Source organism: Ahaetulla prasina, chromosome 1 (assembly GCF_028640845.1).
Source record: "Ahaetulla prasina isolate Xishuangbanna chromosome 1, ASM2864084v1, whole genome shotgun sequence".
In the NCBI taxonomy this organism is placed as follows: domain Eukaryota; kingdom Metazoa; phylum Chordata; class Lepidosauria; order Squamata; family Colubridae; genus Ahaetulla; species Ahaetulla prasina.
In genome coordinates, this window is record NC_080539.1 from 273605346 (window position 1) to 273628781 (window position 23436).

General features: G+C 37.2%; 1 protein-coding gene across 5 annotated transcripts in view; it reads right to left on the reverse strand.

Moving 5' to 3' along the window:
* Nucleotides 1–1011: 1011 nt before the first annotated feature.
* The window catches only part of GALNT18 (polypeptide N-acetylgalactosaminyltransferase 18), a 397689-nt gene continuing 375264 nt past the window's right edge, over nucleotides 1012–23436 (reverse strand). For 4 of the 5 annotated variants that reach the window (XM_058159987.1, XM_058159968.1, XM_058159959.1 and 1 more), the window contains 2 exons: nucleotides 14051–14215; nucleotides 1013–1443 (listed from right to left, as the gene is read on the reverse strand). In XM_058159987.1, the coding sequence (XP_058015970.1) occupies nucleotides 1297–1443; nucleotides 14051–14215 (312 nt within the window). In that variant the 3' untranslated portion in view covers nucleotides 1013–1296. Of the gene's footprint in view, nucleotides 1444–14050; nucleotides 14216–23436 lie in introns of all 5 variants that reach the window. The other variant, XM_058159996.1, reaches the window with a different exon arrangement.

The window sequence follows — 23436 nt, forward strand, 5'->3', positions numbered from 1 at the left end:
TTTTCATAAGGAAATATCAAAATAAGGTACCAAACATTTAACAGAATTTAAATATTTACTGTAATTAAAAAAAACCCGAGTAACTGAAAAGATCGTTCTCAAATTTATAAACTTAATATTGGGAGCAGTTATAAAACATGGACATTTTTTAAGAAAAAGATGCAAAAATTACTTAGGGAAAGAAATGAATAGAAATTGAAATAAGAATATTGACGAAATTTGTTTCAATATGATTTACTTTGAATAAAACTATTTAAAAAAAAACGGATTAGCAATCCTAGCACGCTTACTTAGGAAGGATAGATGATTAAATTGATTGGATTTACTTCAAAATAGGCTTGTGTAAAATTGTACCATACTTTGATATAAAGTAAATGTGTTCTGCTACATTTATTTAGACAAGTATAACTATATTCCTCCACTCTGCCTACAGGAAGAGGATATAAAATGTCCCTACTCTACATTTTGTATTTCAAGTTACAGTCTTAGCATAATGATTTCTCTGCGGAAACCAGCTTCTAACACCAAAAACCAGCAGGCAAATCCATGCTTTGGGTAAATTGAGTCTCTTGAGTGCTATGAAAGTTCCAGTCATTAATATAAGACTTTTAAGTAAAAGGAAATGACATGTAATTAGTCAAATGTATTTTTTAAAATCAGTTAAGTTATATGCTCAGTACTTAATTGAAACTCTATGAATGCTAAGGGATTCTTCCTTTTCCCTTAATGAATCTACAGAATTGATGCAGGAACTCTGTGTGCTTTTTGTATAGGTTTAAAAGTTCCCTGAATGATGCACTAATATTGGTAAATTGTACTTAGAAGGAAGAGACAACAAATGGGGAAATACTTAAAGCAAAGAGGGACTAAAGGAAATATAAATTCTAAATGCTCTTGTGAAAAAGTAAAAGAAAAAGCAAACTGGATATCCATTAAGTACATAGATTACTCTTATGATAGATAGCTGGCTTACCTAGGTTAAATAAACAAAGAGACTACTGTGTTTTTATTCAATAAAATTTTATTGTCTGAATTATAAATATTTTCCATTTTCCCCCTATATACAATTGCAAAATACTTTAACATATTCTACCATCACCTGCAATTCAGAATCAATCTATAAATCACATGAAAATGCCATTATGAAATAAAAGTGTCTGTTCTCAGCCCTCAAGCGGACACTCACACACTCACACAAAAATGAAACAAGGAGGGAAACTGCAGGTGTCGTTGCAAAACGTTTGCTACACAGTAGCAAGAAGAGTAATGAGAAGATCTCCTCTCCCACTCAAAAGTCTATGTTGGCAAGCTTTTCAGGATGTTTGTTATAGACCAGTGCTGGCCAGAACATTTCTGGAGAACTAGTTGGAATCCAAATTCATTGTCGCTGTTTTCCTGCAACTCCAGGCAACGTTTGGATTTTCTGTTCTGGATTGGACCTCCCTTTTAAAAGTGGAGAAAGAGAAAATACAGAGTCAACATTTAAATTAAAAATCAGTTTTCAACTCATGATAGTTCCAGTTACTTAATCAAAGAGATTCCAAGTTTTTGTTTATGTAAGCAATTTGGGGAGAGTTTGAAAGTTGAATGGACCCTATTCTCCCCTCTGCACCTTGAACCCATCTCATCTATAGTCTCCCAATGAATCCAGTGATCTTTTTCATTTTACTGATTTTTTTTCCTCTTTCTGCCTTTTTTTAAAACACACGAATAGACAAAAGTTCTATTACTCAAAGAACAGCTATAGGTCTATCTTGGGTATTCTTAAAAAAGACAATGTTGGTAGCTGGTATTGAGTTAGCAATGTGTAATTCTTCTGATACTTATTTTAAAAGACCAACTGATTTAAAACATTACACACTAGTGGAAAACTGTTTTGTGGAAAACTGTTTTATGGAAACAGCATTCCAATGAGAAAGACTATGATTAAACAATACTTTAATACCAATATTCTGTCAAGCAACCCATGAGAGTGCAAAAAACATGCAAGGCAAAGCTGATCTTCCTTTCCCTTCATGTGATCCTTTCCCTCAGTGCTCGATTTGGATTGCTATGTTGAGACATCAACACAAAGATAAAAGCAGAGTTCCACTTTCACTTCCTATCCCTAATGATCTATGGAGCAGGATCACATCACAGCTTTTCTGGGCTTGTTCCTGGGACGGGTTGGGAAGGGGGAAGCTCCCAGGTAGTGGAAAGAACTTCCCAAGTCTTCTTTCTCCAAATGTTACACATGTGACATTTGTCACCAGTTAACAGTGGTGTCCCCCAAGGCAGCATTTTAGGACCCACACTCTTTCTGCTTTACATCAATGACCTATGTGATCATACTAAAAGCAGCTGCGTCCTCTTGGCTGATGGTATAAAATTACTTAATACCACTGACAATGCTGCTGCCCTACAAAATGACCTTGGCCATGTGTCAGAATGGTTGCACATTTGGCAATTCCAAATCTCAACTAATAAATGATCTTTCCTACAGATTGGCAATAAAAATCAGAACACCAAATACAAGTTGGGTGGAAACGACCTCATAGACGACCCTCATTCTGTCAAGTACCTAGGACAATGGTAGGTTGCCCCCCGGTTCAGACCGGTTCTCAAGAACCAGTAGTAAAACCAGTGGGAGGCTCCGTCCACTGACCTGAACATCATCAGGAAGTTTCTGCATATGCACAAACGCATGTGTGGTCCCATTGTGAACTGGTAGTAAAGGTAAGTAGAACCCACCCCTGACCTAGGAGTACTCATCTCAAACAATCTAAGCCCCAGAGCTCACTGTAACAGCATTGCCAAAAAGGCATTAAGAATTGTTAACCTAATTTTGCAAAACTTCTTCTCCCATAACATGGCATACAAAACCTTTGCCAGACCAATTTTTTTTATTTCTTTTTGTCACAACAGTATACACAAACAATTGTCATAGATAAAACAACATATCTTGAAGAATATATATATATATATATATATATATATATATGTATGTATGTATGTATGTATGTATGTATGTATATGTATGTATGTATGTATGTATGTAAAAAATATATGCATCAACTATATTAATTTGATATAATGAAGGGAACAATAGGACAGGAACGGTAGGCACTTTTGTGCTCTTATGCATGCCCCTTATAGTCCTCTTAGGAATGGGGTGAGGTCAATAGTAGACAGGTTTTGGTTGAAGATTTTGGGATTTTGAGTAGAGACTATGGAGTCAGGTAATGAGTTCCAAGTATTAACAACTCTGTTACAGAAGTCATATTTTCTGCAATCAAGTTTGAAGCGGTTGACATTAAGTTTGAATCTATTTTTTGCTCTTGTAATATTGCAATTGAAGCTGAAGTAGTCTTTTATAGGAAGGATATTGCAATAGATGATTTTGTGTGTTAAACACAGATCATGTCGAAGTCGATGGAGTTGTAAGTTTTCTAATTCTTGAATACATCTTTAATCTTAATACTAAATAATACTAATACTAATAATTAATAATAATAATAAATAATAATAATAATAAATCTTGAATACATCTAATTCTTGAATACATCTCATTTGCCTGGAATCCACACTGTATATCAAACATTAATATGATTGAGCAAGTTCAGAGGTATTTCACGAGAAGAGTACTCCACTTACAATAGAATCCCTTATGCCACTAGGCTTGAAATTTTAGGCTTAGACAATCTGCAACTGTGCTGCCTGTGGTCTGATCTAAACATAGTACACAAAATTGTCTGCTACAACATCTTACCTGTCAACAACTTCTTCAGCTTCAACCTCAATAATACATGGGCAAACAATTGATACAAACTCAAGGTAAACTGCTCCAAACTCGATTTTAGAAAATACAACTTCAGCCACAGAGTGGTCAACGCCTGGAATGCTCTATCCAACTCCGTTGTTACATCCTCAAATCCCCATCGCTTCAACCTTAAACTGTCTACTGTGGACCTCACCCCATTCCTAAGAGGTCCATAAAGGGGGCATGCATAAGTGCACCAGTGTGCCTACCGTCCTTGTCCTACTGTCCCCATTTATTTGTATTCATTTCACTCTTTCATGTCCATGTTCATACTCATACCTTTTATCTTGTACATACTAATAAATGAATGAATGAATGAATGAATGTGAGATTCTGAGGAGCGAAGCAATGGAAATCAAGTTGTACAACACAGATCTACTTCTCAAAAGACTGCTAAATTATTGAACATAAGGACACCATGTTAGATTGGGCAAGTTTTTTTTAAAAAAACGTATCTGATTCAACCAGTCTATGGAAGCCAGCTATCTAGTCTTTCCTGCAGCCCAAGAAAAATGGTCAGTGATAGAAAGGGAGAGGTATTTTTGTAGCAGTCTAAAGTGGCCAATACGAGCTGAGCAGATCACAGCCTTTGATCACATCATCAACCCCATCATGAGTGAAGCACATGGAAACTAGGTCAGGAGAAGAGGGAAAGCACTATTTTAAAACTGGAGCAGCTAAAGAAATTTTGAGCTGCTTTTAGTATGGGCTACAAATGAGATGAAGAAAGCACCAAGATGCCATGTCATATAAAAGGAGTTGGTGGGAATTTGTATCATAGCCAGGGGAATATGGATGACTTGTGGAACAAAGGAAAAAGTAAGTTATTTATCTGGGAAAAGAACTATTGATCTTACCCTAAATTGTTAGTTAAATTGAATATTCTGCTATTATTTTAAGTTAGATATATTAATAATATTATTAATATAATATTAATTTTAATCTTCCTTTCCATCCCCATTTTCAGAAAAAGAGAGAATACTCCCTCTCCCTTCTATTAAATAGAGGTCAGATTCTCAAGGTTGAGTCTGAAGTATTATTCAATATTAAGACAAAAGCTGCTCTATAGATAAAAAGATAAAGGGAGATAAAAAAAGGTGAAGTTGCATTAATGTTGGATACTTAAAAAAATGATGGTGTGCATTTGTGCATAGTATATATTTCTATATTTGACTGTGTCAAAGAAATAACTTGTGGAATATCTTAACTTCATATTTTTATTTGCAGCATTATTCATAACTGTTCTGTTTTATATTTATTACCACCAAATTGTTGCACTAGCTATCTCATACCCATTGGACAGACATGAAGAAAAGATGGACTGATCAAATATAGATAACAAAATGCATTTTGGCTGATTATTTTGGTGGATGTGGGTGATGAAAGCAACTGTAAAATTATCTCACTGAATACTTATATAGAGTCAAATAATTCTTTTTTTCCCAGCTTGCCTTACCGAAGAACGTAGGTTAAAGTTATACCACAATCAAGAAATCAAGTGAAAGGCTGTAATTATCAGATTTAACCTTCTGCACTATTTCAAGATATTATAAGAATCTCTTTATTATGCAACTAAGGAGTTGTCATCATATATCCACAAGAAGCCTATTATGTGTAGCATAGAAATACTGTATATTAAATAGATTCTCAATTTAGTTTAATAATTTGCTAGATGGTTCTGTATCGAAGAAAGATGGCAAGTTTGCAAGTTAGCTTCATCCTCCCATTCTATCAGATATTTAACAACTGGAGATGAATTCTGTAGAACTCAGTTCTTCCAGATGCCTTTGCAATATACCAATAATTCAAAGTGCCAAATGTGCATTCAAACATCTTGTAATTAAAATGTCACGCATGGAATACCTGTGCTGTAGGAAAAGTGGAGAAGGGGGTAAAGAAATGTAAGGAAGGTGGCAAAGAGTTAAAAAAGGAACAAGACGCAGTTAAAATTTTATTTTCCTTTTACCAGTGGGCTATTCAGGCATCTGAAGAGATGTTCTCAGTCAGAGGACAGTATGGAAGATGGACTCAAGATTCAGAAATATCTTGACGGGGTGAGCATTGGGCCCTATCCAACAAGATGCAGTGTAGTGGTGAGAAAAGTAAGGTCCTGTATTTGGGCAGGAAAAACCAAATGTATAGGTATAGAATAGGCAGAACCTGGCTCAACAGAAGTCCTGGTGGACCACCACTTAAGTATGAATCAGCAGTGTGCTGTAGCTACCAAAAAAGCCAATGCAGTCTTAGATTGCATGAACATAAGAGATAGCATAGCATCAAGAAGTGATATTATCCTTCTATAGTGTACTAGTGAGGCCACACTTGAAATACAGTGTCCAGTTCTGGTCACCACGATACAAAAAAAGATGCTGGGCCTCTAGAAAGAGTGCAGAGAAGAGCAATAAAGATGATAAGATGATAACTTGTACAATGAAGAGAACTAGGTGTGTTTAGCTTAATTAAGACAAGGTTTAGGGATGACATGATAGCTGTCTTCCAAAACTTGAAGAGCTGTCACAGAGAATAGGGGGTTGATTTATTTTCCATAACATCTGAGGGCAGGCTAAGAAGCAATGGGTGAAAGCTTGTCAGAAGGACTTCCAACTAAAAACTAAGGAGGATTTTCCTGACAGGAATTAATCAACGGAACAGCTTGCCTTCTGGAGTTGTAAGTACTCCATCGCTGGAGTTTTTCAAAAACAGATTGCACAACCATTTGTCCTGGATCGTATAAGGACGCTAACCCTAACTCTTGATGAGGGGATTGGACTGGAAGATTTCTAAGGTTCTTTCCAGCCCTATGATTCTATATTGAGCCATATGATCAAAAGGCTGAACTGGTCTAAAGTACTGGTTATTTTTCTAACCTTTTCTAATGCTTGCATGGATTTCCATTCCTAACATATCATTATCACCATGGCCTAGCAAAAAGGTGATCTGTAGTGAAAAAGAGTTGCTTGTTCACTAAGAACAGAAATCTTCTCAAAACACTGAAGAACCAATACAATAAGCTCTAAGTTTAATGGACCTTAGCTTAATTGATTTCAAACGCAACAGGTTCATACACTCTATATTTCTTAGCATGTTAAAATTGGCATTTAATATGTGCATAAAATGCACCCTATAAATATGTGTAAATCCAATAATGATTCAGTAGGCATTCTGCTTTACTCAACCTTCCTTCCTCCATTAGTCCTTTAAGTCAAGAATTTGCTATAGCTACAATTTTATTTATTAATTAAACAAACATATGTATATGACTACCCAATTCACACATGGTTATGCTGAGTGGCTTACAATTTTAAAATTCCATAATGTATAAGCCCATAGCACTCTCCTCCCCCCCCCACCCCGCATAGCATATAATTCCCATATAATATTCTCTGGGAGCCTCTGTGCAATGTGATGTCTTGGCCCTACAATTAGTTTTTTTTCCTTTTGAGATGGAAAACTATGCTACAAAATAGAAATATTTTTTCTTGAGCTCCCATGTTTCCCTAGCTATCTATGCTGCACTCACATCACGGGCTTCATCCTGGCCAACTTCTGCATCTCTTGATTTGATTCTAGGCAACTGGCCACAGGCTGCCTGGCCCTCTTCCTCTTCAGCTTAGCCAGCCATCATCCTAAATGTTTTCTAGTAATGGAACTGTCAGATACATCATTTCTGTCCATCAAATTTGCTTCCTTCAAATTTGTTTTTTTTTTCATATGCAGAATAAAAGGAAGGCTAGACTAATACCGTACTTTCCATCTCAATTTTGCCATATTATATACATAAAAGGGATAAGGTTGGATATAAATAATGTAGATAGCTGTTATTGAGTCATCTTCCTTTTTATCAGCTTTGCATGCTTTTTGTGTTCTGGTTTTGCTACTTTAATATTTTGATGTTTACTTAATGGTTAAAAAATAAATAAATAAATATCAACTTTTCTTTCTCTCTTTCTTGCTCTTCTTTCTCTCCCCTTCCTTCCTTCCTTCCTTCCTTCCTTCCTTCCTTCCTTCCTTCCTTCCTTCCTTCCTTCCTTCCTTCCTTCTTTTTTCCTTATTGAACTGAATGGTGGGTGTGCTGTTATCTGGATACAGGAATTGAGTGGAATTGTGCAGGATTACAAACTAAACTGGAAATTACCCATAGTAAGTTTCCTACAGGAACTGGACTTGCCTTGTTCCTGAATCATAGCATGCCAGTAAAAGGGGCAGCCTGCAGGAATTCAGGCAAGTGAGCAGTTCAGGCCTGCTGGTGGGCATTGGGAGCTCTTCTCTCAACCTTATCCTGCTATGTCCCAGAGAAAGAAAAAGAATTTAACAGCTGGTTTGCTGCAACCAGGCCAAATCAAATAAGTAATAGCCTCAAGTGCTTCAACTACTTTCCATAATTAGTCTATGAGACAGCAATGGGGATAGTTCTACACCACAGTAAGACAGAAGTTTTACTTGGTTTTCTTCAAATTTCTTTCACCATCTCTTCTTTCTCTGAGCACTGAGCACATGTTTACAAGGGTATGTCTATTAGCATGTTAACCATTTAAATGGTTTTATATTTTTAGTTGTTTTGAATTTAAACAGCTGCAATATTATGCAGTATGTTACTTCTTACTTTACTATTTTTTACTATAGTACTACTTTACTATTTTATATGATAAAAAATAGCTGATTGGCTAAGTTGTTTATTGGATAGGTATCTCTCTGTGTCCCCGCCCCTCTCTATCCCGCCCTAAAATGCTGCCATGGCCTGAAATTGCCTGAAAAAGTTGGGTTTCTTCTGCCATGACTATGGCCTGAATTCTCAAGAGAGACTGCACTCTGAGCCGAAACATTAAACACAAAGCTTTTCCTTAAAGCATGAGTTGTCAAACAGATGCTTGTGAACATCTGGCTCCCAAATCAGTCTTATCCATTAAAGCCTAAAACACTTTGTAAAGCATGAATTCTTAGGTGACATAAACACATTACAAACCATCTATCCTTCTCAAGTTTTAGACATGGAAAGAGCTAGAGATGACTTCAGCAAGAATGTTTTAGCAAAGTATGATGCCAATCAGAGTTTAATGTTAGGTTATTTAGATTTTAGAAATACCTATAAAGTATGTCAAAAACTGTGAAACAGCTTTTTAGAAAATAACGGAAAGAGAAAATAACAAAAACAGCTAACATGCCTTTGTTAATGCCACATTAATTGTTCACAGTGATTTCCCTGAACTCTGCCATATAACTTTGCTGGAATTGTTTCAATTTTAAACTTTTTTGCAATCAGTTCTAGCAAGGGCAATTCAAATATAATCTCAGCATGTAAGAGGCAGTGAACAAAGGAAATGATGTTGTAGGAATAACTATAGAAACTAAATGTGATTAACAAATATTTGGTATTTACCCAGCTCCAATATAGGATGAATGCTTGGAGAAGAAGCAGTAAATGCCACATGTTACAATTGACCATCCTTTCCTAATCTGATGACTACAGGATGCACTGAGAGAAAATCAATTGAAAGCACACCTTATTCCTTCATTTTTGGTTTTAAATCTTGTATTTCTATTATCTAAACTAGAAAGAGATGAACATATTTCAGCTTCATAGGCTGTTTCTAAGGAACAGTCATGAACCACAGGAGAAAATGGTAAAACATGTTGAATTGTGGACTCCTTGGTGTTCTTTGAGCTTGGTTGTTTGCTTGAAAATATTTCATTACCTGACCAAGTAACATCATTGGTGCTAGCAGGTGTGAGATTTTCCATGTGTTGTGAGATTGATGATGTTATCTAGTTAGGTAATGAAACATGTGCAAACAAACAACGAAGCTCAGAGAGAACCATTGCCTGGTTATGAGGCAATATTAAGCTTGACTGTCAGCTTTGGAAACCATATTAGGCCAGAAGCTTCCGTGCTGCCATTTTCTCATGTGTGAGAAAGTAGGAGGGGGAATTTAGTAGAGGGTTTGTCTTTAGACATAATAGCATTCTTCCTGTTGGCCAAGGTCAGGCTGATCCTGCATCTGGAGGAGGAGTGGTTGGAGTACTGTTTCGAGATGGGACAGATGGTGATTGGAGCATGTGGTTGACTGAGGAGTGAGGGGATGGTTTTGGGTTTTTTGATTTACTGAGGGAAAACATGGACCTCTCAGATTTAGGTTTTCCCAGATGTGCCAGTTTACCTATTCTAGTAAATAGAACTTTGAAAAATGCTTGCTTCAGAGTTTTTACTTGGAGTTGGGGTTTTTTTCTGGAACGCTGACATTGACTTTGTTTTGAGTTTTTTAAATATTTGGACTCTTACCATGGAACATCCTGTTATTGGTTATCAAGCAGCATTATAATGCTTGGAGATGAAAAAGAAGTGGTGCGGTAGAACATTTAAATATACATGCCAATGTTTTTTCTCTGAGTTCAGGGAGGAGGATTGTACTGTCAGACTTGCAAGACTGATGTTAGCCTTGAGAGATAGTATAAAGCTACAGTATTAGACATGGGTGGGTTGCTACTGGTTTGGGTGAACCGGTAGCGGCGATGGTGGGAGGCTCTGCCCATTCACCCAGACGTCATCAAAAACTCTCTGCGCATGCTCAGAACCTTCTGCATATGTCTAGAAGCACCGCATGCTTGCAAAGAAAGCACACGTCCCACGTACTCCCATTTGAGAACCGGTAGCAACAGGATTTGAATTCCACTACTGGTATCAGAATCTTGCAAGTCTGAAAGTACAATCCTACCCGTCTCCTTTACAGCCTAAGATACTAGGGAGGATCTCTTCTAAGCCTCTTGCAGCACCTATTTATTTAGTTACAAGCTATCCTGTCTCTTATCTGACTGTTCTGTTGGCAGTATCTCTTTGCCCAATGTTAAGATCTTTCCCACATATCATTACACTGTGCACAAAGAACAAATATAATTCAACACTTATGTACGTGCTTTTCATTAACAGCTACTTTGGCTGTAATGGGGCACTTAAGCACTTTAATAATAGTAGGGATGCTAAGCCCTGGAAAGTAAAACCCAGTCAACCATTAGAAATTGTACTTGTTACTAAGAAAGTTACTTTATAAGAGCTAACAAATAATAGTTAATATCTCTGTGCTGCACCCAAGCATGCACTTTAAGTGCTATATTTTATCATGCTATTTAAAGAAAAAAAACAGCGAAACATATCACACACTACTCATATCACACACTTAATACATACTCAGAATTTGAAACTCCGACTTAAATATAAAATAAGCTCCAACAGTCTGAGCAAAGATCTATGACTACCTAATGCCAACACAGTTATTCATTTTGGTATTTTAAAATGGATTCTGAACAAGAGCATTTAAAGACTGCCCATACACCCCAAACGCCAAGCTAGCTAAACCAACACTGTATTACTAGGCCTTGCTTTTACACAATAAGGAAAGCAATAGCAACCTTTGGTTACAAAGCACTGCAGCACACGCACCTTATGACTTTGCAAAGCCATTGACAGATTGGGAAAGGCTGGTTTGCAGCTTGCCGGAATGTAGATAATGATCGTTCAAGTAGCCATGCCATTTGCAAAGCTTAGTTAGCAGCTTCAGAAGGTATAGAAAATGAGTAACCTCCAAATGATGCAGCTGCTTTTTGTGATTCAAAAATGGGCCTTTTAGGTGTTTCTGCATGTTGCCCCTTTCAAATGCTTTGCATAGCCTTAGAGCACATGCATCTTTGCATGATCAGAATCAAGTGCAACACTCATTGGGATTGAGTTATCCAGAGATGGGTTTATGTATGTGTGTATATGGAGGAAAATGTTGGAGGTTGGAAAAAACATCTTATTTGTAAGAATAATACAGATGGAATATAAATAAATAAAAAACTAACACAAAATATTGGTAGATTGGTGGCTGCCACCAACTTTTCTGATGCTTTACTTCTGCTTTCCTCTCAACCTTCCACTTTCACATTACCCTGACCAATCAAACGCCAAAGCAGGAGGGGTATGACTGGTCCCACTTATTGTACTGCTCAGATGGAGGAAGCCTGAGTAAAAACAACCCAGGCACAAGTCACAGAACAGCCAATTGGATCAATCAGGACTCACAAACCCAGAACTGCTCAAAATAATTAAGGTTTATTTCAATATATTTTGTCCAAGTCCTGAGAGAAAGGCCATGGTTTTTCAAGAGTGTAAATCTCAGAAGACTTGAGGATCAGTTGGTTTGAGCTGAAATATTTTGTATACTCCTAAGTTTCTCCTACTTTTTATCCTACATTCCATTTTCATATCCACACTATTTTTTTACATACAGATATGGATAGGACAAAAATATATAATGTTTTTCCCGAATTCATATATTTTTCTATGCATTTTTCTCTAATACATGCATTTTGACTGTTATCCCCATTACTTGCAATTTGATGTTTTGTGGTTTCCCTAATATGGGGACATTAACTACATGTTATTTTGCTAAACAGAGCAGCACATTGCAAAGCTCTGAGAAGTGCAAACAGGGATGGATGTCTATATTCTTTGAGCGAATTGCTTTCTGGAAGTGCAAATTAAATTACTTATTAATTCTTAAAAACTCAAGTAAAACAAAATCACGGCCAGTTTGGAAAATAGAGAGTGAAAGCCAACATCAATAGGTTTCATATTAATTAACACCAGCTAAAATCTTAATTGTGCTGAAAAAATCAGCTATAATGCAGAGTATATTGTCAGAAATAACACAAAAGCTAACAAACACACAAATCAATGAAAAAATAATGTGCATGCATAGATGGAATCCAATGTCATCTTGTTGGGCAGATCTGCAAAGCCCACAGCCATTTCTCCTCCTCTTCTCTCCTATCCTCTAACCTAGAATCATTACTGGAGGGTTGAGATATAGAAAAGAGGGATGCCCTCTTTTTCAGAGAGATGTATTTCTTGTCAGCTTTGGAAGCCGTACTAGGCTGAAGGCTTCCATACGCTGCCGCAATTTCCTCTGTGGGAAAGGAGGGGAGGAGGGTGGTTGTGCAAGGGATGATTAGACATAACAACATATTTTTCCTGCTGGTCAAGGTCAGGCTGGGTTCGCATCTGGAGAAGGAGTGGCTGGAGTGATGCTTCGACATGGGATGGTTGGGGATTGGAGAATGTGACCGGCAGTAGGGTCATGAGGGTGGAGATTTTGGGGTTTGTATTACTGAGGGACGAACCAGAAACCCCAGTTTCGGTTTTCATCCAACTGTGCCAGTTTACCTATGCTAGTAAAAGAAAGATGCTGCTTTCGGAGTCTTTTCTGCTGAAGGGATTTTCTGGAACGTTGACATTTCTTTTATTAGACAAAAAAAAAAAAAAAGCACAGTGTACACATTTCCTTCTTAGCCTTCAGTTAATCTCATCAGTTTCTTTGCAGCTTGATGCATGCAAGCCCATTTTGCATCCCATTGAATCTACGGGAGCAACAATATTTTAATTACCCTGCATATTAGCAAAATAATCCTTTCTGAATAGTGTGACTTTAATTATTCTGGTGCCTTTTAATTTATCACCAGGACACAAAGGAAGGAGCTTCATTTTCTCTTCAGGTTTTTTGTCTGGAAATATTAGGAAGATGGAGAGCTTCCAGACATTTCTTTTGAACTGTACTGATACTTCACATAATCCGCTACATTGTAATAACACTGATAAAAATTCAAAAGAAAAGTGTCATGGCCAGTGTGTTCAAATCAGATTTCTACCCTCTTTCCCACCTCCTGTGGTGCCAATTTTCCTTCATTTGAGAGTATTCTCTCTTGTTAGGCCTCCTGGTAATCTAAAATGATACAATACAAAAGTTTGCTGATCATCTACAATTTAGTTTGCCATCTTCCTTCATCACTGGATTACTTCCATCTATTGCATCATAATGTCTTCCACGCAGAACAGAAATATCTGAAGTAGGGAATCTGCTTTATCAGGCTAAACTTCCCCAGGATTAGAACCTTCTTTGTCCAGATCTTCTCTGGTAATATTGTACTGCAAACTAGGGTATTCAAAACCTTTGGTAGACCAATTCTTGAATACAGCTCACCTGTATAGGTTCATGTTTGTCCAGATTAAGAGTCACCTTTGAGAGTTTGTTTAAAAAAATATATAAAACCACTAGTTGTTATACAGAGCTTTATGAATGAAAGCACCTTCCACCAATAGTTGTAAAGAACCTCAAGAAGAACCCTTTTTCTTAGATTTTTTTTTTATCCATGTTGAATTTTTTTAGGGGGGGGCGGGTGGGGTTGAAGGGAGAGAAGAGAGAGGAGAGGGGAAAAAAATACCTGAGTAAATTGCCAATAAAGTTTCATCCTTTTGGCTTTGGCATAACTACATTCAATAAGTCTTGGCCTGCTGTTCACATCGACCAGGCATCTGTTGTCATCATCGTCAATGGTAGGACTAAGAACACCCACATGGATCTGTTGGTTACCTGTATAGTAGACATTCTGAAAGAAGAAAGCAGAAGATAGATCAGGCAGACCTTCCACCAGAAACTGATGATAAAAGATAATAGGAGGTATCAGGGAATTGACATATCTGGACAGTTTCATCCATCCCTCATGGTTTTTATAGAATAGAATAGAATTCTTTATTGGCCAAGTGTGACTGGACACACAAGGAATTTGTCTTCAGTGCATAAGCTCGCAGTGAACATAAAAGATATAAGTGATAGATCACGATCATAGTCATCATAAATACATTCATCATGAATCATCAGATACAACATTTAGTGATAGTCATAGGATACTAAATAAGCAATCAAAATCATACTAGGAAATTAAATAAAACAATATAAATTGTAAAGATACAAGCAACAAGGTTATAGTCATAAGTACAAAAGGAGATGTTGTATCCTATCTGTTCAGTTTTAAGTTGGCATGAAAACTGTAGCCCATTATCAAGCTTTTATCTAGTAATGAATCAGGCAGGGGGCGGGGTCCTTGGTATTCTCTAAGCTTGCTTAGTTTCTTGCAGAAGTTTCGTGACCCAAACTAGGTAACGTGATAAGTGCTAGTCTGAAACAGCGATGAAACCATATTTCTTAATATGCATATGTTTACAAGCAACTTTCCTGAAGATAATACATTTATAATATTGTGTTGTCTAATACAGACATAGCTGTATGCCATATGATTGGAGAACTGCATCATTAATTACATAAAGATATGAATACTGAAGCTACAATCGGATTTGACCTGAAAACATTATTTTTTTCAGCAGGAAGAGGGATAATGCTTACAACATTTTGGGTACTTTTTTCTGAGGAGCTATGAAAGAGCTGACTCTTTTTCAAAGCAGGCAGATCATTTATGTGTTACTTATATTGTTCTTATTGTAGAGAATAAAGCAGTGATTATAAATGGTAAACAGTCTGGAACGTTCATTTATAGAAGTGTCATTTTGATTAGAGTAACATAATTTGAGCATTACACTACCCTGAATATCCAAGAAGAAAGGAACGCAATTGGGTTTCAGGAATTTGACACAAGACAAATTCTGACACCAGAACAGGAAGTTAATCATATAAAAGATGTTCTCCAATAATCCATGAAAAGGCAAACACAAAATCTGTGTGTAACACAATGTCAAAACAAGAAGTAAGAAAATGTCTGAAGGATCTACTGAGAGATACATACGTAGAACATTTTGAAAACCATTAGCCCATTTACCCTAGTGAGTAAGCCATAAATTGTCAGTCTGTAGTATTTTGATAAATGGAAGGAAAATATTAAATATGAAGCAAAAATGAAAAATCTGTTATATTTTTTCCTTCCCTAATTCTTCTCTCAGTAGATTGGGAAATATCCAGCACCTGATGTTCCTGAAGAGTCTACTCCTTCTGACACCTGAGCCTTGCAGAGCTCACTTAGAACTTTATTCCTCTCTCTATCAGATACCACTCTTCTCTATTAGGAGATGCTGTTCAATATTTTGCCTACTCTTCATTATTATGTCTCCTCCATTTTCTTAGAGAACCATGACTGTATTCCAAATGCTGAAGTTGGGTGAAGGGGTCCCAAACCTTCCCAATAATTTAATTTCTAGTTTGGGGTTTTGTCCAAACCAGTCCCTTGGATTTTGAAGCCATGTTTTTCTTTTTTTGTAGAGTCTAGTCTTTTCTTAAGGAGGAGGAGGAGAAAAAATTACTGTAGCTTTCATTACATTTTGATCCAAATCTTGAGCTCTCAAACAGAAGTGGTGCTATAATGACACTTATTTCTTTTTTTCACTGGAAAAGAAAACATTTGCAGAAATTTAATGTCTAGATTTCTCCATTCTGATTAGATATAAGCTAGAAAAGTGTACTATGTCCACTCGTACTGTAAGTTCAGTTATGATGTAGCCCATTTTGTTGTGGAACAAATTCTTAGATACAACCAACTATCTTTATATTTAACATACCACATCCAATTCCACTCGTATAAATGTGGCAAACTAAATCAAGATAGCTCGGTACAATGAATGGTTTTGATATTAAGCTGCAAAGATGAAAATTGTTTAGTTTTAAATTCTCTCTACCTTGCATGTAATCTTTTACGCTGTTTTATAATTTTGCTGATGTAAAAGACAACCTCTTCAAATTCATCATGACATTTTATTTCAAGTCTTCTCTACTGCTTGACATATCATTAATCAAATGCCATTCAATCAGATATCATATACTGCTCCCTTGACTCAGCTTCCAACTTTAGACTGCAACAGATGGAATTCCCGGCACAATCTTCCCAGCATGACTGCTGATAAGCGAATTATCACACTTATGTCAGACTCATTCAATCATACAGTATTCTATAGGATGAGGCTCTGAGAAGCAGCCAAGGAAGTGGGTGGTAGATAAGAATGTGATTGCATGATCTTAATCTGGTTCCATCAACAGATTTTAAACATGGGAACCATGTCAATCTTTATACTCCAGACTGACTATCTTTTTGAAACATTTGAAGAAAATGTCACTTCACGAGACTTGGTATTGTTTTTTTTTTAATCTATTTATTATAATTATAGTTTATGTAACTGACAGCTGGTTTACACGTTTAATAATAAAAATATCTCTTTTCAAAATTCAACATGAATTACAAGGATAAAAAGCCCATATAACAGATGAATCCTGCAAATGAGGATGAATATGCATTACTCGTGATTTTGAGATTAAAAAATAAAAAATATAATAGATGGACATCTCTCAAAATTGAATAATCAGAAGATAAATTATATGAAACAGATATATAACTAAAAGGCTATTCAAAATTCATAAAGGCAGGACAAACGAACTGTGTAAAGCTGAAAAAATGTTTTGCACCCATGAAACCTTGATTACAAATATCTTTGGGAGCCTTCTCTGAAAAGTACACTGCTCACATTTGCTACAGGGGGCACAGCATGATTGTTAAACCTCATCAAAGCAAAAGCTTTGCTGCCTTCCCATTGGCTCCTGGGCAGGCATTTTCACCAGCATCTGCACTGAAAAAAAGACTAGTGGAAATTAGTGGTGGGTTGCTCCCGGTTCTGTCTGGTTCTATAGACGGTGGGAGGCTCTGCCCACCCGCCCACATGTCATCAAGGGGCTTCTGCCCATGCGCAGAAGTGCATGCATGCGCACGAACAAAGCGAGCGTGGACACATGCTCCCGTTGCGAACCAGTAGTAAAGGTAAGTAGAACCCACCCCTGGTGGAAATGATGCAGCTTATCTTTATGACTTCAAGTGAAGCATCAAGACAGTGTTCCTTGCTCTTCTGCATTGGGGCATTGCCTCAAAGTTGATACACACCCATCTAGTCATAGATATAGACATAGACATAGACCAGCCTACAGGAACAATGTTGTAGTATATTTTAAGATACGTTAATGAAATGAATATTGTTTGGGGATACAAGAGAACCAACCTACACTTTTCCTTAAAAAAGGAAATAAAAGATAATAGTATATTAAAATGGAGAATATCATAATTCTCTGTAGCCTGTTATTTTCATTACAAAGGAAGGATAAGCAGGGAAATCTCTAGCTAGGCTTTCAGATTATAAATGATTGGATCAAGTTTTGTTAATATGATGAAATGATCTGTCTCTTCAATCAATTATGTCTGACTTATCTCATTGTATATACATATAATGATTTGACAGTGATGACAATGGACTTACCCTAAGTAGCTCTCCTCATCATTGGAACATATTAAATAGAAGTCTTTTGCTCTTTCATATAAAATAAAAAACACTAGAATCAATTGCATCTGCTTATGCTATATTTTCATACTACATATTTTATTTGTTTATATATTAGATTTCAAAGATTTGCAAGGCCTTCCTTACATGCTACATACTGCTTTTACCTTGGAACACAATGACAAAGTTGTTGGAACAAGAGGGGGAAGATGCCGGGTCATGTCCTCTAAGAATTAACATGCATTGTTTTTAATTAAAGATTAAATGCATACTTTGCATTTTTTCATGTGTTACGTATCTAGCACATACTGTTCTTTCAATGTTTTGGACTTTAACATTTTTTCCTCGGCCTTAGGCAGCAAGTTTTATAACAAGGAACTGTGGAAGTTGTCAGCCAACCTTTGATCTAAAATATTTTTTTCTTCACGTTCTTAGCTTGATTCAGAAGAACACCTTGAAATATTCAGCTGAAGGGCCCCAAATTTACTTTGAAGTCTGGCTGAACTCTCTTTGGTGAAGACCAGTATTTCTCAACCTCTGAAACTTTTAGATGTGGGGATTCAAATCCTAGAATGCCCAGCATGGCCGGAAATACTAGCAGATGGAGCCTATATATCTGAAACCACATGCTGAAGTTGGAAACACCAGTGGTGTATTAATTATTAAGCAGACTAAGCACGTGCTTAGGGCACCAGGTTCAAAGGGGGCACCACAAAGTTTTTTTTTTTGTTTTTTTTTTGTTTTGTTTACATTTATACCCCGCCCTTCTCCGAAGACTCAGGGCGGCTTACAGTGTATAAGGCAATAGTCTCATTCTATTTGTATATTTTTTACAAAGTCAACTTATTGCCCCCCCAACAATCTGGGTCCTCATTTTACCTACCTTATAAAGGATGGAAGGCTGAGTCAACCTTGGGCCGGGCTCGAACCTGCAGTAATTGCAGGCTTTGTGTTCTTAATAACAGGCTGTTCTTAATAACAGGCCTTACCAGCCTGCGCCATTCATTCTCAACAAAGTTGAGAAAGAAAAAAAGGAAGATTGGTTTTATTTGTACAGTATGTACAAAGGAGGGGGACACCAAGATTTGTCAGTGCTTAGGCCACCAGTGAGCCTTAATCCGCCACTGGGAAACACTGATATAGACAATCACACCAAAATTAGCATATTAGGCTACATTAGTTATCATAATATTTCCCTATTACATAGCACTACCGTATCTGGTCCGCAAACTTTTTTTGATGCTTCTAGTAACTGGAGCATAGTAGCTATGACCAATAGTTCCACCAAGCAGTCCAATTTCACAAGCTTTAACCATGTTATCACTCCTATCAGCTTCTTCTTGTATTCATGCCTCCATCTGGCAGTTATACTTCCTGAACCATTTGTACATTTTTAACCACATTATTTTAAGATTTATAATTCTGCCTGAGGAAATAGCATCTTCTTCAAACAAAACACTCTGGCTTCATTAATGTTAATGATAAAGTTGCAAAGATTTGACATGAAGTTAATCAGAAATGTTGAAAACTCATTGTCACTGATAAAGACATCATTGGATGAAGAATGCTGACATCACCATAAATGATTCACTGAGGCTTGATCTTTCATGTAGCAAAAAATTAAAGTAAAATGTCTAACTTAACGCAAGATAATTAGATAAGTGGCCAGTTTACAAGGAATATATACTAATTTCCAATCAAAAAGCTGTGTCTTATTAGGCCAACCTTGCCACATGAAACCCATATTGGAGCATAATCTAGCTATGAGTTTGGAATGAATGAATTAAATGATATTTGGGGTAGTGTTCAACTACTTTGCATAGTGTGATACTGTAAAACCAAAGTTTGGACTGCTATATTTTTGAATAGTTTTGCATTAATAATATTTCTGATAAAGAATTAGTACAAGACAATTTTATGTTTTAATTCTTTTCATTTTAAGGAACTTCAATGTAGTGTGAAAGTTTAGATCATATGCAACTACCTGGAAAAAAGTTCAGAAGGTATCAAGAGTCTGACAGAACTCCTGATTTCCTTTTTCTTCATTTTTAAATGTTCATGGAAAACTGAAAATTATTTCTACCCAGATGTAAGTCTCATTATGTTCAATCAGTTTACATTTAGGGCAGGGGTGGGCTTCTGGGAGTTTGGCAGGATTTGGGCGATCCTCTAGCCAAGGATCACCAAGGTTCGACAAACTCCCAAATGCCACCCCTGCCTGGCCATGCCCACACAACCCCACCACTCCCAGGAGTCTCCATATGGCCTGTTCATCATTTGAGGTAAGTGCAAAGGAGGGTCTGGGAGGGCAAAAAATGGGCCTACAAGAGGTGCCGGAAGTCCAGAAATGGGCTTGATTCTGGCCTCCGGAGGGCCTCCGGACCCCAGGGGAAGCTGTTTTCGTGATCCCAGAGGCTCAAGGAAAGCCTCTGGAATCTGGGGAGGGCAAAAAATTGGCCTCCCAGAAGTTCTGGGACGCCAAAAATGGGCCTGTTTCCAGCCTCTGCAGGGCCTCCAGACCTCAGGGGAAACAGTTTTTGTCCTTCCGGAGGCTTGAGGAAAGCCTCCAGAGCTGTGGAGGACAAAAAACATGCCCCCCACCATGGTGCAGGCAATTGACTAGGCCACGCCCACCATCGCCACGCCCACCCAGCAATGGGGCAGCGAACCCATTGCTAAAGGATCTGAAGCCCACCCCGATTTAGGGAATGCCTTTCCTTGAGTACAGACCCTCAGGATCTGAAACCCTTTCATGTCCTTGAAATGCTCCAAAATGGAGTGAGGGAAAAATCCTGGAAATGGCATAGTTAATTTCTCATTAAAAAATAAAGGAAAAAAAGATTTTATTCTTTCTTCTTTCCCTTCTGGTTTCTGTCCTCACACAGTTTTTGCTAAGGTGATTACTTTGCCCTTTGGATTTCTCCAACTAATTGGCTGGATTACCCTGAATTTATTCCTGAGTAATTAAAAATTGAGCTCTTAAGATTCCTTTGCTTTCTTCTCTTTGCTGAATCAATTTTTCAAAATTATTCTCATTGATCCATTTGTAATGAAAGAGTATACCACGAGCTGCCAAAACAAGAGCAAATGTTATAAACCATTTTCTTTCATGTCTTTAGTCCTTTGAAGCAGGGGTTTCCAACCTTGTTCCCTTTAAGACTTGTGGACTTCAACTCCCAGAGTTTCTCAGACAGCTGGCTGAGGAACTCTGGGAGTTGAAGTCCACAAGTCTTAAAGGGACCAAGGTTGGAGACCCCTGCTTTAAAGCAGGGGTGCACAATTATTGCAGTTTGAGAGCTGAATGTTGAAGGCAGGGCAGAGTCTGTTTTAGGATGGTTTTCAGAAGTTTTAAGAGACGGGGAAGAACCTGAAGTTGATTTCCAAGTTCTACTTCCTGTACCTTTGATTTAACAGATTATGTTGGGACTTTTAACAGGAGTGTATATTGCTAATTTTTTCTGAAACGGATTTTATTAGGATCAGGCTAGGATCTGCTCAGTGGCTAAAATGCTGAGCTTGTTGATCGAAAGGTCAGCAGTTCAGCAGTTCGAATCCCTAGTGCTGCGTAATGATGAGCTCCTGTTACTTGCCCCAGCTTTTGCTAACCTAGCAGTTCAAAAGCACATAAAAAATGCAAGTAGAAAAATAGGGACCACTTTTGGTGGGAAGGTAACAGTGCTCCGTGCACCTTCAGAGTTTAATCATGCCCACCACATAACCATGGAGATGTCTTCAGACAGCGCTGGCTCTTCAGTTTTGAAATGGAGATGAGCACCCGCCCCTAGAGTTGGGAACCACTAGCATGTATGTGCGAGGGGAACCTTTACCTTTACCTTTAGGATCTGAGAATAAAAAGGCCCATGGAACATACAAGGATGTGAACAGAGCACCTGTGTGCAAGTCCTTATGACACTGTCCCATTTCCCCAGTATCATGAAATTCCATCTGCAGTTGCCAAAGTATTCTGAGGAAAGTAGTAGTATAACAGGGTTGGAAGGGACCTTGGGGGTCCTCTAGTCCAGCCACCTGCCCATGATAGGAGATCCTATACCATTCTGTCCAGTCTCCTCTTGAAAACCTCCAGTGATGGAGTACCCACAATTTCTGTAGGCAAATCATTCCACTGATTAATTGTTGTCACTGTCAGGAAATTTCTCCTTAGTTCTAGGTTGGATCTCACTTTACTTCTTCTTCTGCCCTCAGGTACTTTGGAGAATAGGTCGACCCTATTTGAAGTAATGTGGCAGCACCTCAAAAGTTGTGTTTGGTTTACAGAGTTGTTTATAAGTGCTCCATTCATGCTGCTGTGTAATTTGAAGCCCCTCTGCTTTGAATCTGAAGCACTGCCTAACTGTAATAGTGATTTGATGAACAAAGTAAAATAAAATCAAAACCAAATCCTTTTCTTCAGCTTAGAACTACTGGGTTTCTTTGCTGCTGCAATCTCACCTCTCCAGTCATGAGCAGAACCACTAACAAGATAAAGCTATTTCTATAGCTGTAATACACCAATGAAGCTGTGGCTTACCAAGTATTATAAGCCTTTTGCTATCAAAATACAATACACTATAAGCAGACTTTTAGCATTTACATTTTTTTTGAGGAAAAACAGATTTTTTAAAAATATTTTTAAAGAAATCTTTGTCTTTCACATTATGGAATCCTACCCTACATTTTCTCCAGGCCACTGTCTTCTCCTTCCAATGTCTGATTAAACCAGACTCCGTAGAAATCTGTAAATTTCCTGTACCAAAGAATAATACAACACAGTGATGTAGAAGGTATGTGGGTGTGTGGAATTTATTCTGAGTTTTAAATGACCATCACATTTGGATTATTTTGAATTAACATTTTAATAAATACCTTAAAGTACTATTTTAATTATTTTTAAAATGTCATTCCTTTGAAGCAATATTTTTAATGAATGCAAACCAGTATTTAAGTTACAGTATTACAGTAATATAACATTTAATTATTTTAAATGTTAAAAATAGGCATGAAAACAAGCCTGCCTTAGTAATAACCTGGCACCCCATGACAGATGTGATCACAGCCACTTCATCTATTTCTGCAATTTATACCTATGTCATCTTCATAACAGTAATAGTAACAAGTTATATGGCATTTTCTTTAGGTTATTTCAAACCAGATGTGTGTACATGTGTGCATATATAGGCATAGGTGTTGTTGTAATTGAGCATCTTTCAGATAGCACACTGGAGAAAGAAACTGCAGTATATAAATTAAACTAATTCTTGAGACTTTATATCTGGTATTTAAATTAAAATGAAGACAACAAGTATTTTTAGCCCTAAATTTTGAGACAAAATCCAGAGGAATACATCAGGATGTGGGTTTGTTTTTTTTCCTGTCTAAGGCCATAAGCAAAACATGTATATTTATGGGTTTCTTACATTCTGCCTGTCATCACATAGAAAAAGGTTCTCAGAAATCATTCCAATAAAATGTGGCTTTCCTGCTGCTTTCTGCTGGCATAACATATGAA